A 23,035-nucleotide genomic window follows, 5' to 3' on the forward strand; every position below is an offset into this window, starting at 1 on the left:
AAAAAACACAACAGAAATACCTCATGGCGACACATTTTAGCTCTAGAAAAGTGTAGTCAAATATAATAATTACATATATTAAGCGTTAATATTTAAAAATTGCAAGTATCACATGGATGTGAAGTTCTGTACGTAATGTATTGAAGTTTTTTGTTCTACTAATATTTAATTACATTAAAAATGGGTGCCCAAACACAACAAAGAAAAGGGCAAGATAATTACCTAGACAGGATTTTTTCAACTTAAGTCCATTTCCACCAAATGAGGTATTGCAATACAAGACTATATATATAGTTTTGCTCTGTAAGATGACTCTTAACATGAAGATAATAAAGGTAAAAATCCTTAATCAATAAAAGTAAATTCAAACTATAAGATCAAATCCTTTACTGATAGAAGTTAAGTTTATGCTAAAATATCATGCTCCTCTCTACAGAGATGTTATGAAAAATTATTGGGATAATGTCTAGATCTGTCATAGAGCAACTGGAGCAAGAAGTATTTTTAGCAGTCTGATCATTATTCCGGCATCTTAACCAACTGACCCGTTCACCTGGTCTGCGATACCTGGTATGATGATCTCAGGGACATCCAGAATGTTGCCAAATGAAGCAGTTTTACGGTGGCCTCGTTTAGGCTTGGAATAGGCTGAAAAAATACATATACAATACACATGCAAAACACTAAAATGGCAATAGCAAAATTATTAAATTCCTAATATTGCATTTTTCGTAAACTTGGTTAAACTATAGTTCATGCAAAAATGTGTCATGCAGAATAAACTGCATTGCCTTCCACTCATGCTTACACATAGTAAAGCAACTGTTAAAAAGCAAAAAATGCAGAACTAGCCGTCATTACAACACCGTGTAATTAGTTATAGTTAGCAACACAAAAGTCAAACACAGAAAGCAGCATGGCAACAAGGAAGGGAAAACCAAATGTAATTATCCAAACAGAACAAATTAAATTATTTCAGATCACCTGCATACTCAGAATACATTCTTGATTGCCTGAACTTATACAACATTTTCTCTTTAGTGTTGGGTACAAACTATTTTATAAACAAGAGTAATAGTTCAGTACTTCTGTTTCTTTAAATCGCCTCCTTCTAAAGGAAATCTCGTGTCTCTGAAAAAATGCTCACACTTATTACATTGGACAATCATTCCTATCTTCCGTTCTTCTGTCCTATTAGTGGAGATTTTTTGTTTTGCAAATTGGATATCACTACAAACCTTTTCACTTTTGAATGATATTCAAGAAACATTAAATACTTTGGAATAAAATCTAATCATACATTTTTAATTTTTATTTTACCACTTGTGTAGTTTGAGATAAATAGTTCCCATTCAGAGAAAAGTCTGAATACATCTCCCAAAGGTAGAACACTGCAGCATATCCATCTCAAACTTAGTAAGTAATGGTGATGTGCGCTGTATGGTTTACCCTTACACTTAACCTAGCAATAGATGGAACAAGACTAAACAATTCTTGACCTGATTTACTCTTAACAACAGCCCAATTTTTACCCAGCCACAAAATTTTTTTCAGGTTCACAGCATATTATTTCTGTCACACAGTTAACAAAATTAAAAAACAAAGCAAAACCTATACAGTGCTGTTTCAGCTCTTTTTGAAAACGATACAGTCAGATAGTTTTGACCTCACTTCTAGTAGTCCACTACTGACTGAAGCGATTTAATAAAAAAACCCAAAAAACTAACTAGTATGTTCAATATATACTTTTGGTTCAAAAAAAAGAAACCCTACAGTCGTAACAAAACAAAAATCTTAGAATATTCTGAAACAATAGTTACTATTCAGAGCAATGTACTTAAGGAAGACAAACCAGGAAAATTAAGAACTCACACAAAGGAGGGCCAGGTTATCTCCACTAATGTCAAAAACTTATATTGGCTTTAGGGTGTCAGTGACCGAAGTGAGTCCTGACGTATTTTAAAATAGAAGTAGCATGTTATTATTATCAGGTAAGTACACAGTAGCCTTCTGTGTTAGGAAACCTTTAGAGATATTTAGGGTGAGATGTGCTACACAATCATTCGGTCAAAGACTAACAATACAAAAGACAAGTCTTGGAATGAGGCTTTAAAATAAGAACATAAAAGTAAAAAGTGTTTAGGGCAAGATAAATACTATTTCATGAGTAACTTCAGTATTTAGTAAAACAAAATCCTGGAGTAATCATAATACAATGAAGAACAAAAAGAAATAGTCATGGTGCACAAGAAAGCCAAAATGTGATACATATTTTTTCTTATTAATTACAGCTACCTGATGACCCTAATTTTCAGATTGGTAGAAAAATACCAGAGCAGCTAAATAATCCTGGACTAACAAAAGTAATTTTGTCTGATTATTTAAAAACTGTGGTTATATACCGTAACAAAACCAAATTTCACATACGAAACTTAAAACCTGAAGTTTGCACAGATTAATGAACAATATCTTTGATGAAGAAAAAAGACAAGAAAGTGTTTGCCGGGTATACGCATTTTTATTAATTTGCTCTTCCGGGAAGAATATAGATTGCTTTCACCATAAAATTATATATTTATACTTACACATAAATTCCAATTCACTCAAGGATTCAATGTTTAGACACAACAGTTTATAGCTGCCTGAAGCAAACCTGGCAAAACACCTGTAGTTTTTTTTTTTGTTTGTTTGTTTTAAACAAAAGATACCAATGCTTCAAGATACCAATGCTTTCTTAATCTGATGAATAAAATCTAACTATGTTTCTCTTTCTAAAATCTGTCAAAGTGGATTTTAAAACTTATTTGGGAACATGCTGAACTTTAAACCCACCCTTAATTTAAAAATATTATAGGAATAACCTTGAAAGAAATGCTGGTTTAGGAATAATTATGCTAGCAGAGGTGGAATAACATTATTTCAGATACAAAGGAGAAAGTGCATTTCGAATAGGACTGATATTTAGAAGTCTCATAATGATTTTTTTTAAAAAGGTCAAAGTCTAATCCAACAAAAGTAACCTCTTCCGCAACCTTAAAAGTACCCAATTAAAATACTCAGCCTTGTGGAGTGTACAACCATGAATGAAGCCATTTTCCCCACAAGTAATAAAGGACAATGAAGACTACATGAAAAGTTAGAAGTATTTTCATATGGCTAATGGTATTAACCTTCTGTGAGACTATGCATGTTTTACATCTTCCTTCCTCCTTTCCTTCCTTCCAATTCCTTAGTCTATCCCCCCAACATCCTTTAATTTTACCTGTGATGGAAGCTATTCTCGCTTCTATTTCAGACATGTCAGCACTCATCCTTTTGGCTTCTCCTGAAACAAGGGCTGACTGTGGTCGCGCGCGAACATCTGACAGGCTCTCCACACTGCTCCCACGAGATGGGGGTAAACTCAAACGGCCAGGATCACCCTGTTTCAACAGTCACATTTTTAAAAAGAAAAAACTTTCCTGCAAAAGCCTATCCATGATACACACAGTTTGTAGTTTAAAATATATTCCTATAATGTGCGTTTTAAAAGTGACAAGATTTAAAATTTGTTAATTCAATAAATGGTAATAATTCATCTATTGTTGGCATATAAGAACCAAACATCTGCAACTTTCAAAAGAATCTAACTTTATGAAGATAAAAATTTAGCAGAGCTAGGCCAATATTGTCACAAGAGAATCTTTGTATTTTTTCATCCTACTTGAAATAAAACATAGTATTTTCAAAATTCACATAAATGTTTAATCCTTTCGTATCATACTAATATTTTGGTTCTAAATTAAGGCAGTGATTTTTCAAATATATTTTTTGAAAATCTAATGAATCTCTTTGAATAAAATGAACGATTTTATTTCATTGGAGATCTTACTAGATACTTCCAGTTTACCTTTCTCAAATCACTCGATATTTTCCCATCCCCTTTCATGTTCTTTTCCTATAACTAACTGGCTCCAATTTTGTAATATTTTTGGAAGAAGACACTAATGTTTCATAGCAGTTACAACACTTTTGTCTTTGTCAACTTCATTATTATGGTTCAAAATTGCATATGTTAGCTTACCGGCTGCTTGGCCGTGTTTTTCATTTGCTGTGCCAATTTTGACTCTAAACGTTTAATAGTGTCATTGGTAGAAGCTCCTTGGAAGTCACTTGGTTCCATGTTAGCATCACTCTTGTTACTTGTATTTGTAGAAGTGATGTCCATGAACGAACCTAGAAATAAATAACAAGGAAAAACATCTGAGAATTTCCACTAAAAATACGAAAGTGCATCTCCTCACTTGAGCATTCTCAGAAGCCTAACTTTGCTTTAAAGCAACACTTTTGAAAACTTTTAATGAAAGGCAAGCTGCAAGATTGTAACAGATTCATTAATGTAAAAAGCAAAAGAAGTGAAAAAGAATACATGACTAAGTACTATGATGACATTCTGAAGTCAATCTTTAGCTTGCTGCTAAATTGGTGGGGTAGATTTACATTAACGATACAACCAGCAACCTCATTCACGGTTAATGACAAAGGCCATCATTAAACATAGAAGAGTACAAATATCTGAAAAATGACAAAGAACATATATTTACAAAGTGATAAATTGTATCTTAAAAGTAAGTGTTGAGGGGTCATGAACAGCTAGTACAGTCAGTACAATGCCTCAACTGGAAAGATTTTGTAATATACAGGTCACTAAGTTGCAAAGTAGTCAAGGAAACTTTATCCGAAGTAACAGCAATTTGTTTGGAGATAGAAAACAGACCAACCAAGCAGAGGAAGGTGAAGACACCTAAGACTAAAAACAATTGAAGTGGGAAAACTGTACTCTAAAAAATTTGAAGACCAAATAATCTTTATTTTCTATTATTAAAAGGATTTCTCTGAGGGCAAGACACCTGAGAGCCTAGCCCACCTTTTGTTCCATTCACCTTTCTAGTGATTTCCTTGCACTTAATTTAAATTACTGTATTTACTGCATCTTAATATAAAACCACCACAAATTTAAATTGCAGAGATCATAACTGAAAGCAGGTGTAGCTTTCAATGGGAAAATTATTTTAATATGCCAGCTCCTAAACATTACATATAACCAAAAGAATGTCAATTGCTAGCAACCTTCATGGGGGAAAAAAGGAAGATACCTTAAACCTGGACATTTGGAGAAAGCTTTTATTATATGCTTGTTTTCCATTAAAGGTACACTTCAGCAAAACCATTTGGCTGAGAACACTAAATACAATGTGGTATGAGGTCTTAAGAAACAAATAGATTCCTGCAATCCTTAAGATTTTGGAAAGGCTACCTTTCCCAATTTGAGCTCAAAATCAGTATGAGAATGTGCTTTATAATTCATTTGCATCATTTCATGTTGCTGTTCTTTCCTCTTATTTATACAAGTGTACCTGTACTGGTGGCGGAGTTGCTTTGGCCTTCATCTGAATACTGGCAAGGATACTGCAGAGGTTCATCAGCTCCTGGAAAGTACTGTGAAAAAACAGCAATGACTTGATAACAAAGTAATTAACAATTTTTAAAAAATTATTTAAATAGTACCTCATTAAATAATTTCTAAATATAAATTATATGTTATGTTTATAATAATTTATTTAGAAAAGCAATAAATGCAATTATTTTACTAATACATTAAAAGACATCTGTGACTATTATTAATTTCCCCAAATCTGTTATGCGTTTGTATACCTCTCCCATAAGGAGAGGAATTATTTCCCTTCTCTACTATAATAATTTGACAATTTCTATCAAAAAGAGAGAGAAAGAAAACATGTAAGCCAAGCTTTAGTGTGATAAGATGTGTACCTTTTATTATTCAATTTCCCAACCTAACAGGTTAAGAAATTACCAAGATACTAAAATAAATTTTTATACCCGCATCAAGTGTGTCATTATTTTAACGATTTCCTCCATGGATGGTCGTTGTGAGGGATCCTTGGACCAACAACGGGTCATTAAACTCTCAATTGGTTTAGGTAAGTTTTTGATCAGTGGTGGCCGAGTACCTATAATTGAAATTAGAAAAAACCCTTAATTTGTTAAACAGACTACAAGACGACTGACAGCAACTGATCCTGCTCCGGTATTTTGCTAAATAGATACAGGAAAACATATAGTTAATTGTAGTCTGAAAGAACTGGCCTGTACTTAATTCTCTCCCTTACAAACAAAAAACTGACCAAAAAAAGTTCCTTTGCACTACATACATTTGGTTCCTAATGCTGTACTCACAAGAAGAAAAAAATAAAAAAAATTTAAAAAAGTACTTTTGAGGGCTGATTTTGCTCTTAAGAAATTCCTGAAAAATTATTAAGAACTGGAAGTACCAATTTCAGTTGACTTTTTCACAGGCTATACACAGTTTTTATTACATATTTTACTTCAACTGTTGTATAACTGTTCAGCTGTTTTTTGCTTCAAGTTTCTACTCTTTTTACTGTTTCAACAATGAGTACAATTAATGGACGTCAAGTTGCGTTTAATACACGAGATGTAGTGACATTTTGCATAGAAAACAGCAAGTATTTAAAAATATATTAACTGTAACAAGTAATACAACTGCAACAAGTGCCACAATAGTTTTAAGTGAGATGAAGCGCACTAACACTTTCTTCCTAAGAAGGGGGAAAAAAGGAGGGGAAGAAGGGGGGGAAAATGAGAAGTTTTTAAAGCAAAAGTAGGGACAGGTAGGGAATTTGTCTTCCGCTAAAAGATACTTCCGCACCTTACCAAAGGTTTCTGATTTCTGACTATTACATTTACACTTACTTTTACAGTTAATGCTTTTATGCAAGGCACTCATCACTCCTAGTCTCAACGACTCATGTCCTTGAAAAACTGAAATGGGGAATCTCTTTCTTCATTCAAAATGCCATTTGCAAACATCTATCTTTGTGCATTACTATGAATGTTATGCTCATCCATCCTATCACTGTCTGCCCCTTTCTCTTCTTCATCAAATAGGATGCCTGTGCTCACCTTAAGCTTCTATCATTTAGTACTGAAGCAATGACACCCAGGCAGAGTACCGGCCTTCATTGCTTGTTTGTTAATTACATCTTCCAAACAAGTTCGTGCTTTCTTTGATGTTGTCTTTCACAAATGGCAGAAACTCTTTGCAGACATTCACTGAACTACTTCACTATCATTATTTTATTCTTCTTAAAACTCTGCTTTGCCATGGTACCTAAAAACACACTGTTAAAAAAGTTACAACACTAGCATGAAGATACTGCAGTCTATTATTCTGACCAATGTTGTACCACTGCTTTCTTTTGTCCATTTGAATCCAACCATTGTCTCCTGTTTGTATTCTAAGCTCCTGAGAATCTGTTCTGTATAGTACCTAGCACAGTAGAGTCCTGCTCCATGACTGCAGGTACCTAGATATAAGGGTAAAACAATTCAAACAAGAGAACAAAAAAAAACCAACCCCAAAATCCCAAACCCAAAAGCAAAACAACAAAAACCCAAAACAAAACCAATAAAAACCAACAAAAAAAATCAAAGTACCATTTTTAATACCTAATGGTCCTGCAGGAGTTGGACAGTTTCTAGCATTTCTAAAAATAGGTTAAGTTAAACTCACACGTTTACTGTAGACGCCCAATAAAAAAAAAACAAAACAACCAAACAAAAACACAACCCTCAAAACCCCCCAACTTGGCTAATAAAATCATCAATTCATCCAGTCAGAGGGGTTGGGGAGGTTTTTTTGTAGTATAGGATTCAGATCACTTTTAAAAATGGAACGTCATAACAAAAAGAACATGGCTCTTTTCCCGTGTTTGTTCATATGCCAGTTAAATGTAGCAGGAAGTGCAAGCACTGAATCAGTCAAATAACACAAAACCCACACTGACACTATAGTAGGAGTGTCTATTAAGCCTTTATGACAAAAATGCATATTTAATGAAGTATAAATGGAAAAACTAGTAATTTAAAGCTGCCCAGTTAAGACTGTTCAGCAAATTTATAGGTCAAATACACAACTTCAAATGCAATAAAGTATTTTCAACTCACCATTATGAACTGCCCACATTATGCGGAAAGCTGGACCACCAATTTCATCAAAAGGTTTCCTACGGGTGATTACCTCCCAGAGAATAATACCCCAACTGAAAACATCACATTTTTCACTGTAATTGCTACCTGGAAGAAAGCCATCAATACAATTTGTCTCTTTTCTATATAACACATTAAAAAGAAGTACAGTTTGAGCTGATAAATAGCTCTATATGTGTCCTTTCACTTCACATTTATTTTACTGAGAAAAAACAGTTTTCTAAAGCTGGCTGATTCACGTTAACTTAAGTCTGAAATAATTTGACAGTAGGATCATTAAGAATGCCTCTCTCTGGAAATCAATCCTTTCCACTTGGACTCACCCTGAAGTGATAAAATGCGTCAGTTTTCTTACATAATATAAAATGCAATTTATTAGGTTTCAAACATCTCTTGCCTTCAGGATTTAACTGACTATGCTTGCATCCTCTAAATATTCTCCTTCAACTCACTTGTTCCACGCTAGTCACAATATGCCAGCCAATAACATCTCTGTCATATCCATTGCTCTTTACTGATTACAGGTCTTCAGCAGAACTAGTAAGAACTAGTAAGTAACAAATCAGCAGATTCCTCAAATCCTCACCATCTTATTTCCTCCCTGTTTATGATTCTTTCATCATATCACTGGTGAATTAATGTTCTTTCACCATAAGTTCAATATTTCAAAGACTCCTGTTATAGGTGCAGAAGACATGTAGGTGATATAGAATAATGAATTAAAATGTTGAGAAACTGCAAAGAATGTATGTTCTGTAGCTGTAACTCATGCAAATACTAAAACCAAACATGAATGGCTAATGACATAACAAATGCGTGAATAAAATTATAGAGATTTGCTTGTCTGTCTTCAAAAAAGGAAAAAAATTGGCATCAAGTGTCCAAGAGATGTTTTTGTTAATATGTAATCAGAAAGCATCACTGAGACAAAACATTTCATAAGCAGTAGAATTAAAGCAGCCTACTTTCACATGGATACCCATCACATAGCAACCAGTTGCAACGGGCTCCACTCTACCTATGAGCAATCCTCCCCTGCCCCCATACCTCTGACAAACTGTGCGAGGAAAGAAGCATGTTCTCGGGCCAGCTCTTGCAGACCAATTGGGTGGGAGTGTTGATCTGCTCGAGGGTAAGAAGGCTCTACAGAGGGATCTGGACAGGCTGGATCAATGGGCCGAGGTCAACCGCATGAAATTTAACAAGGCCAAGTGCTGGGTCTTGCACTTTGGTCACAACAACCCCATGCAACGCTACAGGCTTGGGGAGGAGTGGCTGGGAAGCTGACTGGAGGAAAAGGACCTGGGGTTGTTGGTTGACAGCTGGCTGAACATGAGCCAGCAGTGTGCCCAGGTGGCCAAGATGGCCAACAGCATCCTGGCTTGTATCAGGAATAGCGTGGCCAGCAGGAGCAGGGAGGTGATCGTGCCCCTGTACTGGGCTACACTGTGAGTACTGTGTTCAATTTTGGGTCCCTCACTACAAGAAGGACATTGAGGTGCTGAAGCATGTCCAGAGAAGGGCAACAAAGCTGCTGACAGGGTCTGGAAAGCAAGTCTTCTGAGGAACAGCTGAGGGAACTGGTATTGTTCAGCCTGGAGAAGAGGAGGCTGAGGGGAGACCTTATCGCTCTCTACAACTACTTGAAAGGAGGTTGTAGCAAGGTGGGTGTTGGTCTCTTGTCCTAAGTCACTAGTGATAGGACAGGAGGAAATGGCCTCAAGTTGTGCCAGTGGTGATTTAGATTGCGTATTAGGAAAATTTTCTTTACTGAAAGAGTGGTCAGGCACTGGAACAGGCTGCCCGGAGAGGTGGTGGAGTCACCATCCCTGGAGGTGTTCAAAGAACCTGTAGACATGGGAGTTCAGGGCATGATTTAGGAGGCATGGTGGGTGGTGTTGGGTTGACGGTTGGACTTGATGATCCTAGAGGTCTTTTCAAACCTTAATGATTCTATGATTCTGTGACCAGTAAGTCTGCAAGGCAGACAGGAGAGACAGGCTGCACAATGAACCACAAGACCTCTCTAAGTGAAGGCACTAATTTGGACTTCCCCCAGCTACTGATTTTACAAAACTCTAAGAACGTGGCATCTCTAAAACTCTTTACACCTGTATCAAAGTAGCTGAATGTGACTAATGTGTTTAAAAGTTATTGAAGGGGAATAGCAAGGTCAGCTTTATCAGTCAGCTTTTTTCCAAAGGTGCTGGAACAAAAAAAGGTATCTGTTAACAATGGTAGATTTCTAAGAGAAGCAAAACAGTCCCTCTCATCTGTGCAATCTGTGCAGCCACAGCACTTCTGTGAAATACAGCCTATGACAGGCAAGTAGTGTTATTCTCCTGTTTGAGCAAGGAAATTCTATTTTGTGGCTAAGAAGTCTTGAACTAATTTTGAAAACTGAGAGTCCACAAGAAATGAGAGAGTATTCTGTGTTGTTCATTATGTACCAGACCAAGGTCAGATAACAGATAGACACATCATTCTTTGATTTATTCAATTATCCCAAACCAATTTTAAAGTAGTTCCTTCTAAAGGGAGTTCTGAGATTAGAGCACTCGCTCTCTTTCACTTTATGCTGATCTAAATTATATTGTTTTCAGTTAGATTGTTTGATTTGTACAAGGCTTTAAGTGCCCTAATATTTAAAATGGAGGTAAAATCTTAATATTAGGGCAATTACTTCAATGAGCACTCTGCCATCTATAACAGATACTTCTTGTGCCTTTATTGTTCTCACCTAAAAGCGTTAGTACTAGAACAGTACTAAAACAATATCAGTATTTATTCCATTGTTGAATTCTGATGCAGTAACATAAGCAAATAATTTGTTAACAATTTTGACATTTGACATGATAGTTTTAGTAGTTTAATGAGTGTTTCAAGACTAACTTGATATGCTGCATCATAGAAGCTGCTAGATTCCTTTCTTTCCTTGATACTTGTATAAAAGCTTTGTATCATTATCAGTAAATGCTTTCAGACAAAAGTAGATAAAACCAACTGTAAACTAAAGGCTTCTGCTGCTGTCCAACAACAAATTTGCAATACGAGATTTCTTTGTTCTGCCTTGCTGAATTCATACACCAGAGGAATTAGTATATGCACTGTAAATCCCTACTAAAATTTGCTTATTTCAAAATCTGGTTTAGATTAAGATTTTTCACTCAAAAAAACCCCAGCTTTAACATGATTGTCCAATTTATTATTTCTAAAAAAAAAAATATTTCTTATTTATATGATTTCATTTAATAGTAAACTTTTTTTTTAAAATGTAAGCAATTTAATGTAAATGAAAGACGCATTCCTAGCTAGAGTTAAAGAAATAAAGTAGGTGCCTCAATATAAAGTGACATAATGGAAATTTTTTAGGCACCAGAATGAAACAGATCACCCTTGGGTGTGTCCTCTAAGCAATATGCAGAAGAAAAAAGGTACCTTCAAAACAAAAGCTCCAAAGGTGGTGCTCGGGAGAAGACACCTCCTAAAAACATATATGGACATATATAATTTGCTGCTCTCTGGAATAAGGACAGTAAAAGAAAAGAAGCCACTTGGATCCAGAATCTGGGAAACCACTGCTGCACACAGGCGCTTGCCAAATCCATCAAAGCCAGGATGCTTGCTTCCTAAAGCAGGAATTTGACTTCTCCAGTCCACTCTGCTAATTGCAATGGGAATTTAAGGTACTGACTGGCTGAAAGGTGTTTAATTTGCAATCTAATATTGACTGGATTATTTCTCTGATAGTCATGCAGCAATTATATCCAATTATGAAGTGTCATGAGTCTTCCCCAGCTACACTCCAAGAAACAGCTTGTTTTCCTACTTATCTAAATTAACTTTTAACAGCAAGTTCCTCAGTATGTAGGAAAGAGGAAGTATATCAAACCTCTAGATTACACAAAAAGCAGACAAAGATGGAGTTACAAGAAGGTGGGGGAATGAAAATGATGGCAATTATGTTCAATTTAGAGACACTAACAGGGAAATTCTAAAGATAAAAGCTGATCAGAATAGGGAGTGAAAGTAACGACAGTGTATTTAAATGTCAGAAGAGTTTGAAATGACTTAATCTTGGAAACAGCACAGTCCCAGGGAAATAGCCCTCTGGCTGTGTTTTACTTGCTTATGAAGTAAGAAACAGCAGCTGTCTAAAGGTACTTCGCATGTAAATCTCAGCAATGACACAAAGGTTCCACATCTTCGTGTAATTAACTAATACTAACATGATAAGAGTCAATTCAGTGCTGCTCTTTGGAACTCTGCATAATTATTTGGCAATATACAATCATAGAGGTTTTTAGATCCAGACCTCTGCCAAGACTCTTTCAGCTGTTACCTCAAACTTCAGTACACTGACTGAAATAAAGTAAGATTACATGATGCTCTTCTTCCTACATCAAATTCATTCACACCTGCATCCCTAGAAATAACACATAATATTGACACTGTAAATTATTGTTACCTTCAAAAACTTCAGGTGCCATCCAAGCAGCACTTCCCTTATTGTTGGTCATGTGTGTTTGAATATCACAGGCTGTACCAAAATCACAGATTTTTAGAACTGTCCCCCCAGCTACCAAGAGCAAACTGTCAAAGTACAAAAAACCAAAATTAAAATTGTAGGATGAAATAGTTTGGTAACAAACCACTGATATTTTTATCCCAACAACTATAATTCTAATATAGTTGAATATCAAAGGTTTTGCTTCTCAGTGCTTTAGTTTTATATTTTGAGAAGTATGTGAAGTCACTTGTGCCTAATCTGAACATATGAAATCTTAAAATAATCAAATATACATAATTTATTAATATTTCTACATGCTATATTTTCAATAAATTTAGCCATAAGTAAACCACTAAGCATATATTGACAAAATTAGTCTTTCACATTCCAGAGGCTGAAAAACAAGAAGCGCTGTAACAACTTTACCAAAAGAAGAACGATCAAGTCTCCCATTAATGTCAGTCAATGTAGCTATTTAAATAAATGAAAGCACTCAAAGTTACATGTTAACAGCTCTCCAAATCAACACTGGGGATAAAAGAAAGAATTCAAGATTGAAAGTGTGGCTTCACGTTGTAATTTTATCTGGTAATAACTGCAGGCTACCACCAAAAGGGGTGATCCTGCTGATCCCCAAATCTCTGTTTCTACCTAATCTGAGGAGCCAGATCTGAAGCTGTAAAATAAGTCAGAAGAACAAATTGACTGCACAGAAAATTATTCTTTTTTGTTTCAGGGGAAAGTGATAGAAGATTCTGGCTGGGGTAGTGGAACAGGCATAAGGAAAGGATAAAGGAAGATGGCTATGTGGGGAAAGAGCTCTAACGTACCAGATTAAATACGATGCTAAAACCAAACAACGCCCCACCTAATGTTCTCTTACTGAACACCACAACCCATTGTGAAACAGCGCCATTTTAAATGCTTCTGGTTAGAAGCCCTATCCCTACCAAAATCCTCTTCCGTGATGCAGGGCAGAAGCAGGATGTTTTTCCAGCTTAACAGAAAGTAACTGAGTACAGTTAATTTCCTGTACCATACACCATCATTCTGCAACTGAAGTTTCAAATGCACAGCATTCATTTAGAATATAGTACATCCAATAAAGTTAGTACCAATTAAGGTATTTCTTTCAAATGCAATGAAATTGTTGTAAATGGTCTTAAATTCCAGCTGTAAAAAAATACAAAATGTGAGCCATAAACCTACTTTGGTGGTTTCAGGTCTCTGTGGATTAGAGCCTTTGGTTTCATACTGTGGAGATATGCCACTCCTTGGGAACACTGTAAACACCAACTCATGGCATGTGCAGCAGTATAATGAGGCAGAGGTTCAGCACCATGTAGCACTGCAAAACAAAGGCACAAACTAAAAAGAACTTTATTGCATATTACAACAGATACATCAGAGTTAACAACATACCAGTCAGAAAGTTCTATGGAATCTAAGTAGTTACCAATGCCTCATCACTGCAACTGAAAATATGCTTCTGCAGACTGTTAAAATAATGAAAATGTAAAAATATTTTCAATTTTTAATATGTTTTTCATAATTTTTGATGTTAAAATTCAATATGAAAGGTGTTGCTTGTTCTCAACTAACACTGGTAAAGTCTGTGTTAAACAAATGCTCAGCGAATTTACAAGTTAAGGAAGAATCTTTTCACATGTCCCACTGGAAAAACTTAAATGACTTGTATAAAATATAATAAACTGATATCAAAAAACAAACCAGTGGACTGAAAAGTGGTTTTTAAAATTACAGTCCTTCCTCCTTAAAAAAAATTTTAAGAATTTCAAAGATCCACGGAATGGTTGGCATTGGAAGGGACCCCTGGAGGTCCACCAAGCAGGGTCAAGCAGGCCAGGACTGTGTCCAGGTGGCTTCTGAGTATCTCCAAGGATAGAGACATATGTATGAAACAACTTTATATCTTAGATCATGTTTGCCCTAATGCTAGCATTTCAGCTCCAGGAAGACACTATGTTGAAATGATACTCACCATTGTACAGAGAACCTCCTTCAGCATACTCCATGACAAGACACACCTTTGGGGCGGGGGGGGACAAAAAATAGGGATGTTTTAAATGTAGGGGTGGAAAACAGCTTTTGTAAACTGAAAGTTCTTTGAGAGGAACTGCAAAGTGTCCATACCTAAGCTAATGGAATATTTATCTATGAGAGTCAGTTTGAATGGTACGTATTTACATGTAGGAAACAGAAATCAGTTTTATACTTAGTTCCCACTGTAAGTTAGGAAAGAAGGGATTTACCTTCCCCCCACATTCTTGAAAAGCAAATGCTGCCTTCAAACTGCAAGTCATTTAACTTTACTTTTTTTTTAGTGGCTTACAAAAAAAGTTAAATACCACGTGAAAAGAATTTAACTAGTACTAAGGAAAAAGTGATGCAGCATTATTTTAACCAATTCAATAGCCCATACTAGAATTAGCTATGGATACATCTGTCCTGTCACAGTACTTGCTTTTCTGCTTTAAGTATTTGTGGGACTGCTTGCAGCTGTGCCAGAAAGAAAGCAAATACTGAAAACTGCATGAGAATAGGAACTGATTTACATGCTATGAATCATGTGTTGCTAATGTATTTTCTTTCTTGTATTGCTGATTTGCACTTAATAGGACTGTAGATATGAATGACACCACATATGTAATACACCAGATGCCATTCTGACAAACTGAAGTGTAATTGGCATTTAGAAACAACACTTGGGGTTTTCTTGAAAGAACTTTTTTCTCACAGCAGGGGAAAAAAAAAACCCCAAAATCTGAAAATATCAACCAACCTACATATCTGTGTATTTCCTTATTATGGCTAAAACATATGAAGTACATATAAAATATATATTTTTGTGTGTAAAACACACATTTTGTGCATTGATGCTTGCATATGTTAAGCTAGCCACCTTCTGTCATACTGACAAAGCTATAACTTACTGGGTTTAGACAGGCTCCATATAACTTGACAATGTTGGGATGGTTTACTCGTGACAGTTGTCGAAGCTGCAATACAAAGCACACTTCATTTCAAACCACGGGAAAAAAAGGCTAATGCTTTATTTTCACATCTATAATTCATACAACACAACAGCAATTACAGTTTTATATCTCTGCATAACACTAGATGGTGATTTTAGGAATTACAAGACTGATATCCCTGTTTGCATTTTAATTTATGTAATTAGGTTTCTGTCTGACTGGAACTGTATCTAAAATAAATTTTAAAGAAATTAAATTTTAAGTATTTTTTTATGGTGTAGTAAAATCACTCAAGTCATTAACACTGTGCAACTATGACCTCAGCAGGTTCAGCGCTCTTCTGGGAGCCTCCAACTTTGGAATCCTGATTGTCTGACTTCATAAACAATCTGCATTATATTGGCTTTATTCACAATATAGAAAATTACTATTCTTAAAAACAACCAAACAAAAATTTCCCCTAAAACCAAACCAAAAACCCAACCCCTACAATCCTGTAAAATAAGCCAGCCAGTTTAATATTAACATGACATAGTTCCAAGAACCTACTGGGGCTTTTACTAATTGACAATCAGGCTATTTCGCACTAGATTTTTTCTTTACCAGTAGGTAGTAAAAGGATTTTTTCCCTTTACACAAACTTCTGGGGCAGCTTATGCTGTTCATCATACAGGGAGCTAATGTTATTTTTTTTTCCTGTACACTTCAGGTGTTCTAAAAACCCAGAATGGAGTAACATAACTGATGTTTGCACTTTGTAGGGTTTCTTGAATCCCAGTAATTACTGAAGTATTTCTGGGCTTATCTTCTTAGATCTCTTTCTAACACAAAAATGCTAGGAGACTGATCAGATCTACTCAGTATTAATTTAGATTCAGATTAATAACATTAAAAACTTTCCATGGTAATGAACAAAATATTAATATTTACACAGAGAGGCCTATTACAAATATGCTTTCTTTAGTCCTGCAGTGTGTTATATGTTCAGTTCCAAAATCAAGATATTTATTTTTAACATATTTTGTATATCTTGAACATCCAAGATTCTTACTAAGTACTAACCAGCACATCACAATGAATCTCATTTGAATTACATGGATAACTTCTGATTCTAGAAAATGTTATGTTTCTTGGGAAGTTTATCAGTACATCTGAACTACTCAAGATCCCTCTGAAAAAGTTGACATTGAATGGGAAGAGTGATTGTCCTTAAATGAGTTCCATGTATTAATAAACTTATATGTAAGAAAAAATAATGAAATTATTAGAACTGCTGAAAAAAAGAGAAACACTTTCAACTATGGGCCTGATTGTATGAAGAACCTACACTGTAGCCCCTGGAAGCGTTAATTAGCTCCAGGATTTTGGTGGGTATTTCAGCTGCATTCTGACTCCACACTGGGACAGAATCCAGGACTGGTGTTTCCCAAACCTCTGTGCCTTTCCCTCTCCCACTTTGCCTTCCAGTTTTTATGGGAAGCGAACTAAAGGAGCTGCAATGTGCTCTGACAGGTGTTCTGTTCTGCATGACAAAGGGTTCAAGCCTATACCGGGTACATCATAGGCTGCATTTACTTTGTAATACAGACATAGCTTTTAGTACACTAAATACAGCCATGAATTTAAGAAAACAAGCTCTACCCTGTGTTTTCCAGCAAACTTACTGTACCTCTACAATGAAGGCTTTTCGTTCAGATTCACTTTCTATCTGTTTAATGGCTACATCTTTAGCTCGCCATTTTGCCTTGCAGACCACACCAAAGGCTCCTCTTCCAACAACCTAGAAGAAGATAATATGAAACACTCGAGTTAAAACTTGAAATGGTTTCATTTGCTGTGCAAGACTTCACAAACAGAAAATAAATTTATTTTAGAAAACTAAAGACACACAGAACCGTGTTTTCCTAGAAGAGAATTAATCATAGAACCATTAAGGTTTGAAAAGACCTTTAGGATCATCAAGTCCAACCGGCAACCCAACACCACCCACCATGCCTCCTAAATCATGCCCTGAACTCCCATGTCTACAGGTTCTTTGAACACCTCCAGGGATGGTGACTCCACCACCTCTCCGGGCAGCCTGTTCCAGTGCCTGACCACTCTTTCAGTAAAGAAAATTTTCCTAATACGCAATCTAAATCACCACTGGCACAACTTGAGGCCATTTCCTCCTGTCCTATCACTAGTGACTTAGGACAAGAGACCAACACCCACCTTGCTACAACCTCCTTTCAAGTAGTTGTAGAGAGCGATAAGGTCTCCCCTCAGCCTCCTCTTCTCCAGGCTGAACAATACCAGTTCCCTCAGCTGTTCCTCAGAAGACTTGCTTTCCAGACCCTGTCAGCAGCTTTGTTGCCCTTCTCTGGACATGCTTCAGCACCTCAATGTCCTTCTTGTAGTGAGGGACCCAAAATTGAACACAGTACTCACAGTGTAGCCCAGTACAGGGGCACGATCACCTCCCTGCTCCTGCTGGCCACGCTATTCCTGATACAAGCCAGGATGCTGTTGGCCATCTTGGCCACCTGGGCACACTGCTGGCTCATGTTCAGCCAGCTGTCAACCAACAACCCCAGGTCCTTTTCCTCCAGTCAGCTTCCCAGCCACTCCTCCCCAAGCCTGTAGCGTTGCATGGGGTTGTTGTGACCAAAGTGCAAGACCCAGCACTTGGCCTTGTTAAATTTCATGCGGTTGACCTCGGCCCATTGATCCAGCCTGTCCAGATCCCTCTGCAGAGCTTTCCTCCTGCAGATCAACACTCCCACACAACTTGGTGTCATCTGCAAACTTACTGAGGGTGCACTCAGTCCCCTCATCCAGATCATTGATAAAGATATTAAACAAGGCTTGCCCCAAAACTGAGCCCTGGGGAACACCACTTGTGACGAGCCTCCAAATGGGTTTAAGTTCCATTCACCACAGCTCTCTGGGCTTGGCCGTCCAGCCAGCTTTTTACCCAGCAATGAGTACAGCTGTCTAACCCATGAACCCCCAGCTTCTCTAGGAGGATGCTGTGGGGAACAGTGCAAAGGCTTTACTGAAGTCCAGGCAAACAACATCCACAGCCTGCCCCTCATCTACTCAATGGGTCACCTGGTCATAGAAGGAGATCAGTTTGGTCAGGCAGGACCTGCCTTTCCTGAAGCCATGCTGACTGGGCCTGATCCCCTGGTTGTCCTGCACATGCCTGGTGACCTCACTCAAGATTATCTGCTCTGTAACCTTCCCCGGTACCAAGGTCAGGCTAACAGGCCTGTAGTTCCCCAGATGTTCCTTCTGGCCCTTCTTATAGATGGGCATCACATCAGCAAGCCTCCAGTCATCTGGGACCTCCCCTGTTAACCAGGACTGCTGGTAAATGATGGAGAGTGGCTTGGAGAGCTCCTCCGCCAGCTCCCTCAGTACTCTTGGGTGGATCCCATCCAGCCTCATAGACTTGTGAGTATCCAGGTGATGCAGCAGGTTGTTAACTGCTTTCTCCTGGGTTATAAGGGGTTTATTCTGCTCCCCGTCCCTGCCTTCCAGCTCAGGGGGATGAATACCCTGGGGATAACTGGTCTGACTGTTAAAGACTGTGCATTTTGCAGCAGCAATTTAATATTATGCTGTCAAAGAGTAACTGGAGATTAGCTAAGCTTCCTCCAGACATCATTTACAGAAGATATAGGAAAACACACAGAGAAAACACTGTATTATTAACATGCAGTAACAGTATTTCAGAAAAACATGATCTTAATTATTTCAAACAAGATCTGGTCAGAAGACAGTTAGGGGAATGATGGCAAATTAATTTTTATAGATTTGACCAGTGAAGTTATATCTATCTGCCATATTTGTTTATGCTTGCTAGTAATAGGAATTCAAAATCCTGAAATTTAAATGCATATGCAAACAACTGCACAGACCTATGCTGAAGCCTGCATGAGGTGTTCAATGCGCTTAAAATTATCCATTTTCTCACAGATGCCTCAACAGTATAAGAACAATAACTTCTCCAGAGAGTCTGCATAGTGTCTGTATAAGCATAGTGTCTTTATAAACTATGTTTCTCTATTTTTGTTTATGTCTGCTTTCTAGTTTATTTGGAATTAATGTTGCCTAAAAATACACAAAACCAGACAAGAGTCATTACTCTCTACCATAACTTCCCGGAAGCAGTAGTAGCAGCTTCTGCATACTATACTATTCAAGAATTCTTTAACTTTTGCTGTGAAGAAGCTCTAACGCCACCACTATTTGGAGTAGTTCTTGGAAACCAAGCACAAAAATGAAAGCAGGACAGACAAAAGTGCCCTTTTTCTATGAGGTCACTTTCAGTTGCTGGTGAGTTATAAACTAAGGTAAATTAAAATGTCGAGCCTTTAAATTTTGTTCTCTGGAGTGGGGTGGGGCTGAAAAGACAAGATACAGAAACAACAACAAAACATGCACATGCAATGTAAAGTTGAAACTAAAGTGTCACCAAAACAGCGACTCTAGCTGCCACAGGAACGCACAGACAAGCAAACTGTTATGCATATGCCCAAAAGGTGGAGAGAAGAGGAGGAGGAAATGGAAGGCGCGAAAAGGCACAGAAGAAGCTAAGGGATAAGAGCTCCTCCAATTCAAAAAAATGCAAGGCAGAACAGATGAGAAGGATGGGGGGAAAGAAACGGACAAGGGGCTAGGTGGGCTGGACTCAGATTCTGTATTTGGCCCTCGCAGCCTTTCTTCACCATTGGTTTTAACACCATTCTGTGCTCATGTTCCTAATCCTTGATTTCAAGTAATACTGTAGGTATCCTGAGGATCAAAGCAGTCATTTCTAACGAAAAAAACCCACACTTTTTTGGGAGGTGAATGAGAAAAGAAGGGTAAGGAAGTGGAGTAGGGAGAGGGTAGTGTGGAAGCATTTATGAATGCAATTACTATAGCAGTTTATTTATAGCAAAATTTAATTTTACTGTAATTTACCTTTCTTTTTGAGATGCCAGTAATAATCTGGAATGTAAATTAAGAGTGCTGATCCAGAGAAGGGAACTCAGTAGCCAGGAATGTACAAGCACCAGATTTTACTTGCCAAGGCTCCATGTCAAAGCACCTTGACTGTCATGTATGTAAACCATCCTTGGGTTAGGTTCTCACTACATGCTTTCCTAATAAATAAATCAATAGTGAAGCTCATTTCCCGAGAACGGGGCAGATAAGGCTGCAGGTGCATAGCTCAAGACCTGCTAAACTTTCATGCTGAATATGAGAAAGTCTGCAATCAAAGGCCCAATCTGAAGAGGGGAAAAGTGTAAATTAAAAAAATAATCAAGATTTTGCATTAAGAAAGATGAGGTTACATATGGATATGAGAGATGGCTGCCCAGGAATGGTGATCAATGGCATTTTCCTCTTCTGGTTTCTTTAATACATGCAAAGAAGTATTTTTCTCTTTTACATTACAGCATGCATTTAGCCTTCCAGGATCTCCTGGCTTCTCAATCTCCACAACAGTGGTTTATAGGCTGAGTCTACCACAAGATATCCAGAGCAGATCCACAGAACATGCCCCATGTAAGCAGGGACCTGCTGACTGTAACCTTCTCCCCCAGCGGCATTATAGGGCTTTGACTTTTCTCTTGATATAACATACGCCAACTATTTTCCTGCAGTCCATGACTGAGGTTGGAAACACCAATCAATATGAATGATATGAAAAAAAAATCTCATCAGCCTCTGTGCACTTAAGTCTGCATTTCACAGAAGTGCTAATTTACCGAGCACATGAAAATTATCCACTGTGCAAGCACACGTAACTCAGACAGCAGCCTGCTCACACCTTGGAAGTACTAAGGACAGACAGTTAATGAGAGAAGAATGCCACAGGGCAACTCAGGCAGGACAAATTGCACTAGCAGCAGCAATTGAAGGTCTACTGTTCCCCTACGATATGGAGGAACCCAAACTGGTCAAGTAACTGGGAAGAATTCTTCCCTCCACTTAGGGAAAAAGCAGGGGTGCGTATAATTTCTCCTAGCTGGATACAGCTGGCTTCATGGCACAAGGCTGAGTGAGACTTCTTTTAGAAGGCTTCTTTTCTCAGTGTACCTTTTCTAACACTCTCTCATGGTTTTTGACTACATTTGGCTACATTTTATTCAGTGACATGGAAAAAAAATTTGCTATTTGAAAACAGTGCATATACGTCAGTTTGTGATGGATCAGGCTTATTTTTTATGGCTAGACATATGTTTCCTTGATGAAGAGACTTGTATATGTCCATAGGTACAAATACGTTATATGTATTATGGATATAATTTTAATATTATAACTATGTAATATATACTACTTTTCTTTTTATACAATATATTTATTTTTCACATGTATTAAAAATAAAGCTACATGTATAAAAAAAGAAGAAAGCCCCAGTATCTCTTGCATGTGATTCCACGTGGTCAAATTCAGCCCATAAGCCAATACAATTGCATACTGTTCCCCTGAAGATAAACCCATGACTATTTTCAAGTTTAATACCAATAATTGGTACATGTATTTCTAGTTCACATACTACAGAAACCATAATTTTTCAATTTTGCCAAATTTTTAAATAACATTTCTATTCAATGAATAAACTAAGATAAATAAGGGTATCACCCAGTGGGATGTTTTACATTGTGCCTTGAATGTTACAATACTTGTGATCTAGTTAAAAAGTGGAATAGATGCCAAGAATCAGATGCACTTTATGAAGCCCTGCTGATGACTGGGGGGGGCGGGGTGTGTGTGTGTGTCGCAGAATTAGTGTCAGGCACCAACAGGAAGAGGTTACCGGGCAATCTAAATCTTAATTATGTAAAAGAAAGCCGTGAGAGACCATCAGATATTAGAATGTTATGGTTGGTGAAAAGAGTTTGATAAATGACTATGCAGTCAAGGTTTCATAACAATTTATCGGTGACTTGGTGCCTGCTTAGGCAGAGGGTTGAACTTGAGAAGAGGACACAAATGCACTGAATATTTACCTAGGATACAGGGAAAACAGAGAAGAGCTAATCTTCCATTAAAACAGCTCAGCCTCTTGGACAGCATACGAAAGCAGCAACCGTCAGAAGCAATGACGGATCTGATACAAACTTGAAGTTTACTGTATGTGAAAGCCTAGTATGCCTTTCTTACTTAATCTGGAAAAAGTATCTTTCTGATCATAAAAACATCCTTTACAATCAACAGAATGGAGCTTGTGGTGGATTCCACTTACATTTCGTTCTCCTCCTTTAAGTTTCCTCTGAACTTATTCTTTAAGGGAGTAAGTCTTGGAATTTATCAGAACAGTTTAAACACTACGTAGTTTCCTTCAACACCGTGTGCTGGAACTAAGTAACTTAATAGCACAGGAGGGAGGCGCTGCCTGAACTTTAGTTTCTTCATGCTCATTCCTTCTTGTCCCCTGCTGTTGGTGCCACACCATATGTTTGGGCAGTAGTGCATATTC

At 37.2% G+C, this 23,035-nt stretch overlaps 1 protein-coding gene across 6 annotated transcripts in view; it reads right to left on the reverse strand.

The window, feature by feature from the left end:
- MAP3K7 (mitogen-activated protein kinase kinase kinase 7) overlaps positions 1–23,035 on the reverse strand; it is a 51,379-nt gene that overhangs the window by 20,582 nt on the left and 7,762 nt on the right. For 2 of the 6 annotated variants that reach the window (XM_075087293.1, XM_075087292.1), the window contains exons 2-12: positions 17,246–17,356; positions 15,535–15,600; positions 14,583–14,628; positions 13,790–13,928; positions 12,539–12,663; positions 8,029–8,157; positions 5,881–6,011; positions 5,397–5,478; positions 4,064–4,215; positions 3,263–3,422; positions 568–648 (exon numbers count right to left, since the gene is read on the reverse strand). In XM_075087293.1, coding sequence (XP_074943394.1) covers positions 568–648; positions 3,263–3,422; positions 4,064–4,215; positions 5,397–5,478; positions 5,881–6,011; positions 8,029–8,157; positions 12,539–12,663; positions 13,790–13,928; positions 14,583–14,628; positions 15,535–15,600; positions 17,246–17,356 — 1,222 coding nt within the window. Of the gene's footprint in view, positions 1–567; positions 649–3,262; positions 3,423–4,063; positions 4,216–5,396; positions 5,479–5,880; positions 6,012–6,984; positions 7,183–8,028; positions 8,158–12,538; positions 12,664–13,789; positions 13,949–14,582; positions 14,629–15,534; positions 15,601–17,245; positions 17,357–23,035 lie in introns of those variants that run through there. The other 4 variants (XM_075087295.1, XM_075087294.1, XM_075087296.1 and 1 more) reach the window with 3 other exon arrangements.

The sequence above is a fragment of the Phalacrocorax aristotelis genome, chromosome 3 (assembly GCF_949628215.1).
Source record: "Phalacrocorax aristotelis chromosome 3, bGulAri2.1, whole genome shotgun sequence".
NCBI classification, from domain to species: domain Eukaryota; kingdom Metazoa; phylum Chordata; class Aves; order Suliformes; family Phalacrocoracidae; genus Phalacrocorax; species Phalacrocorax aristotelis.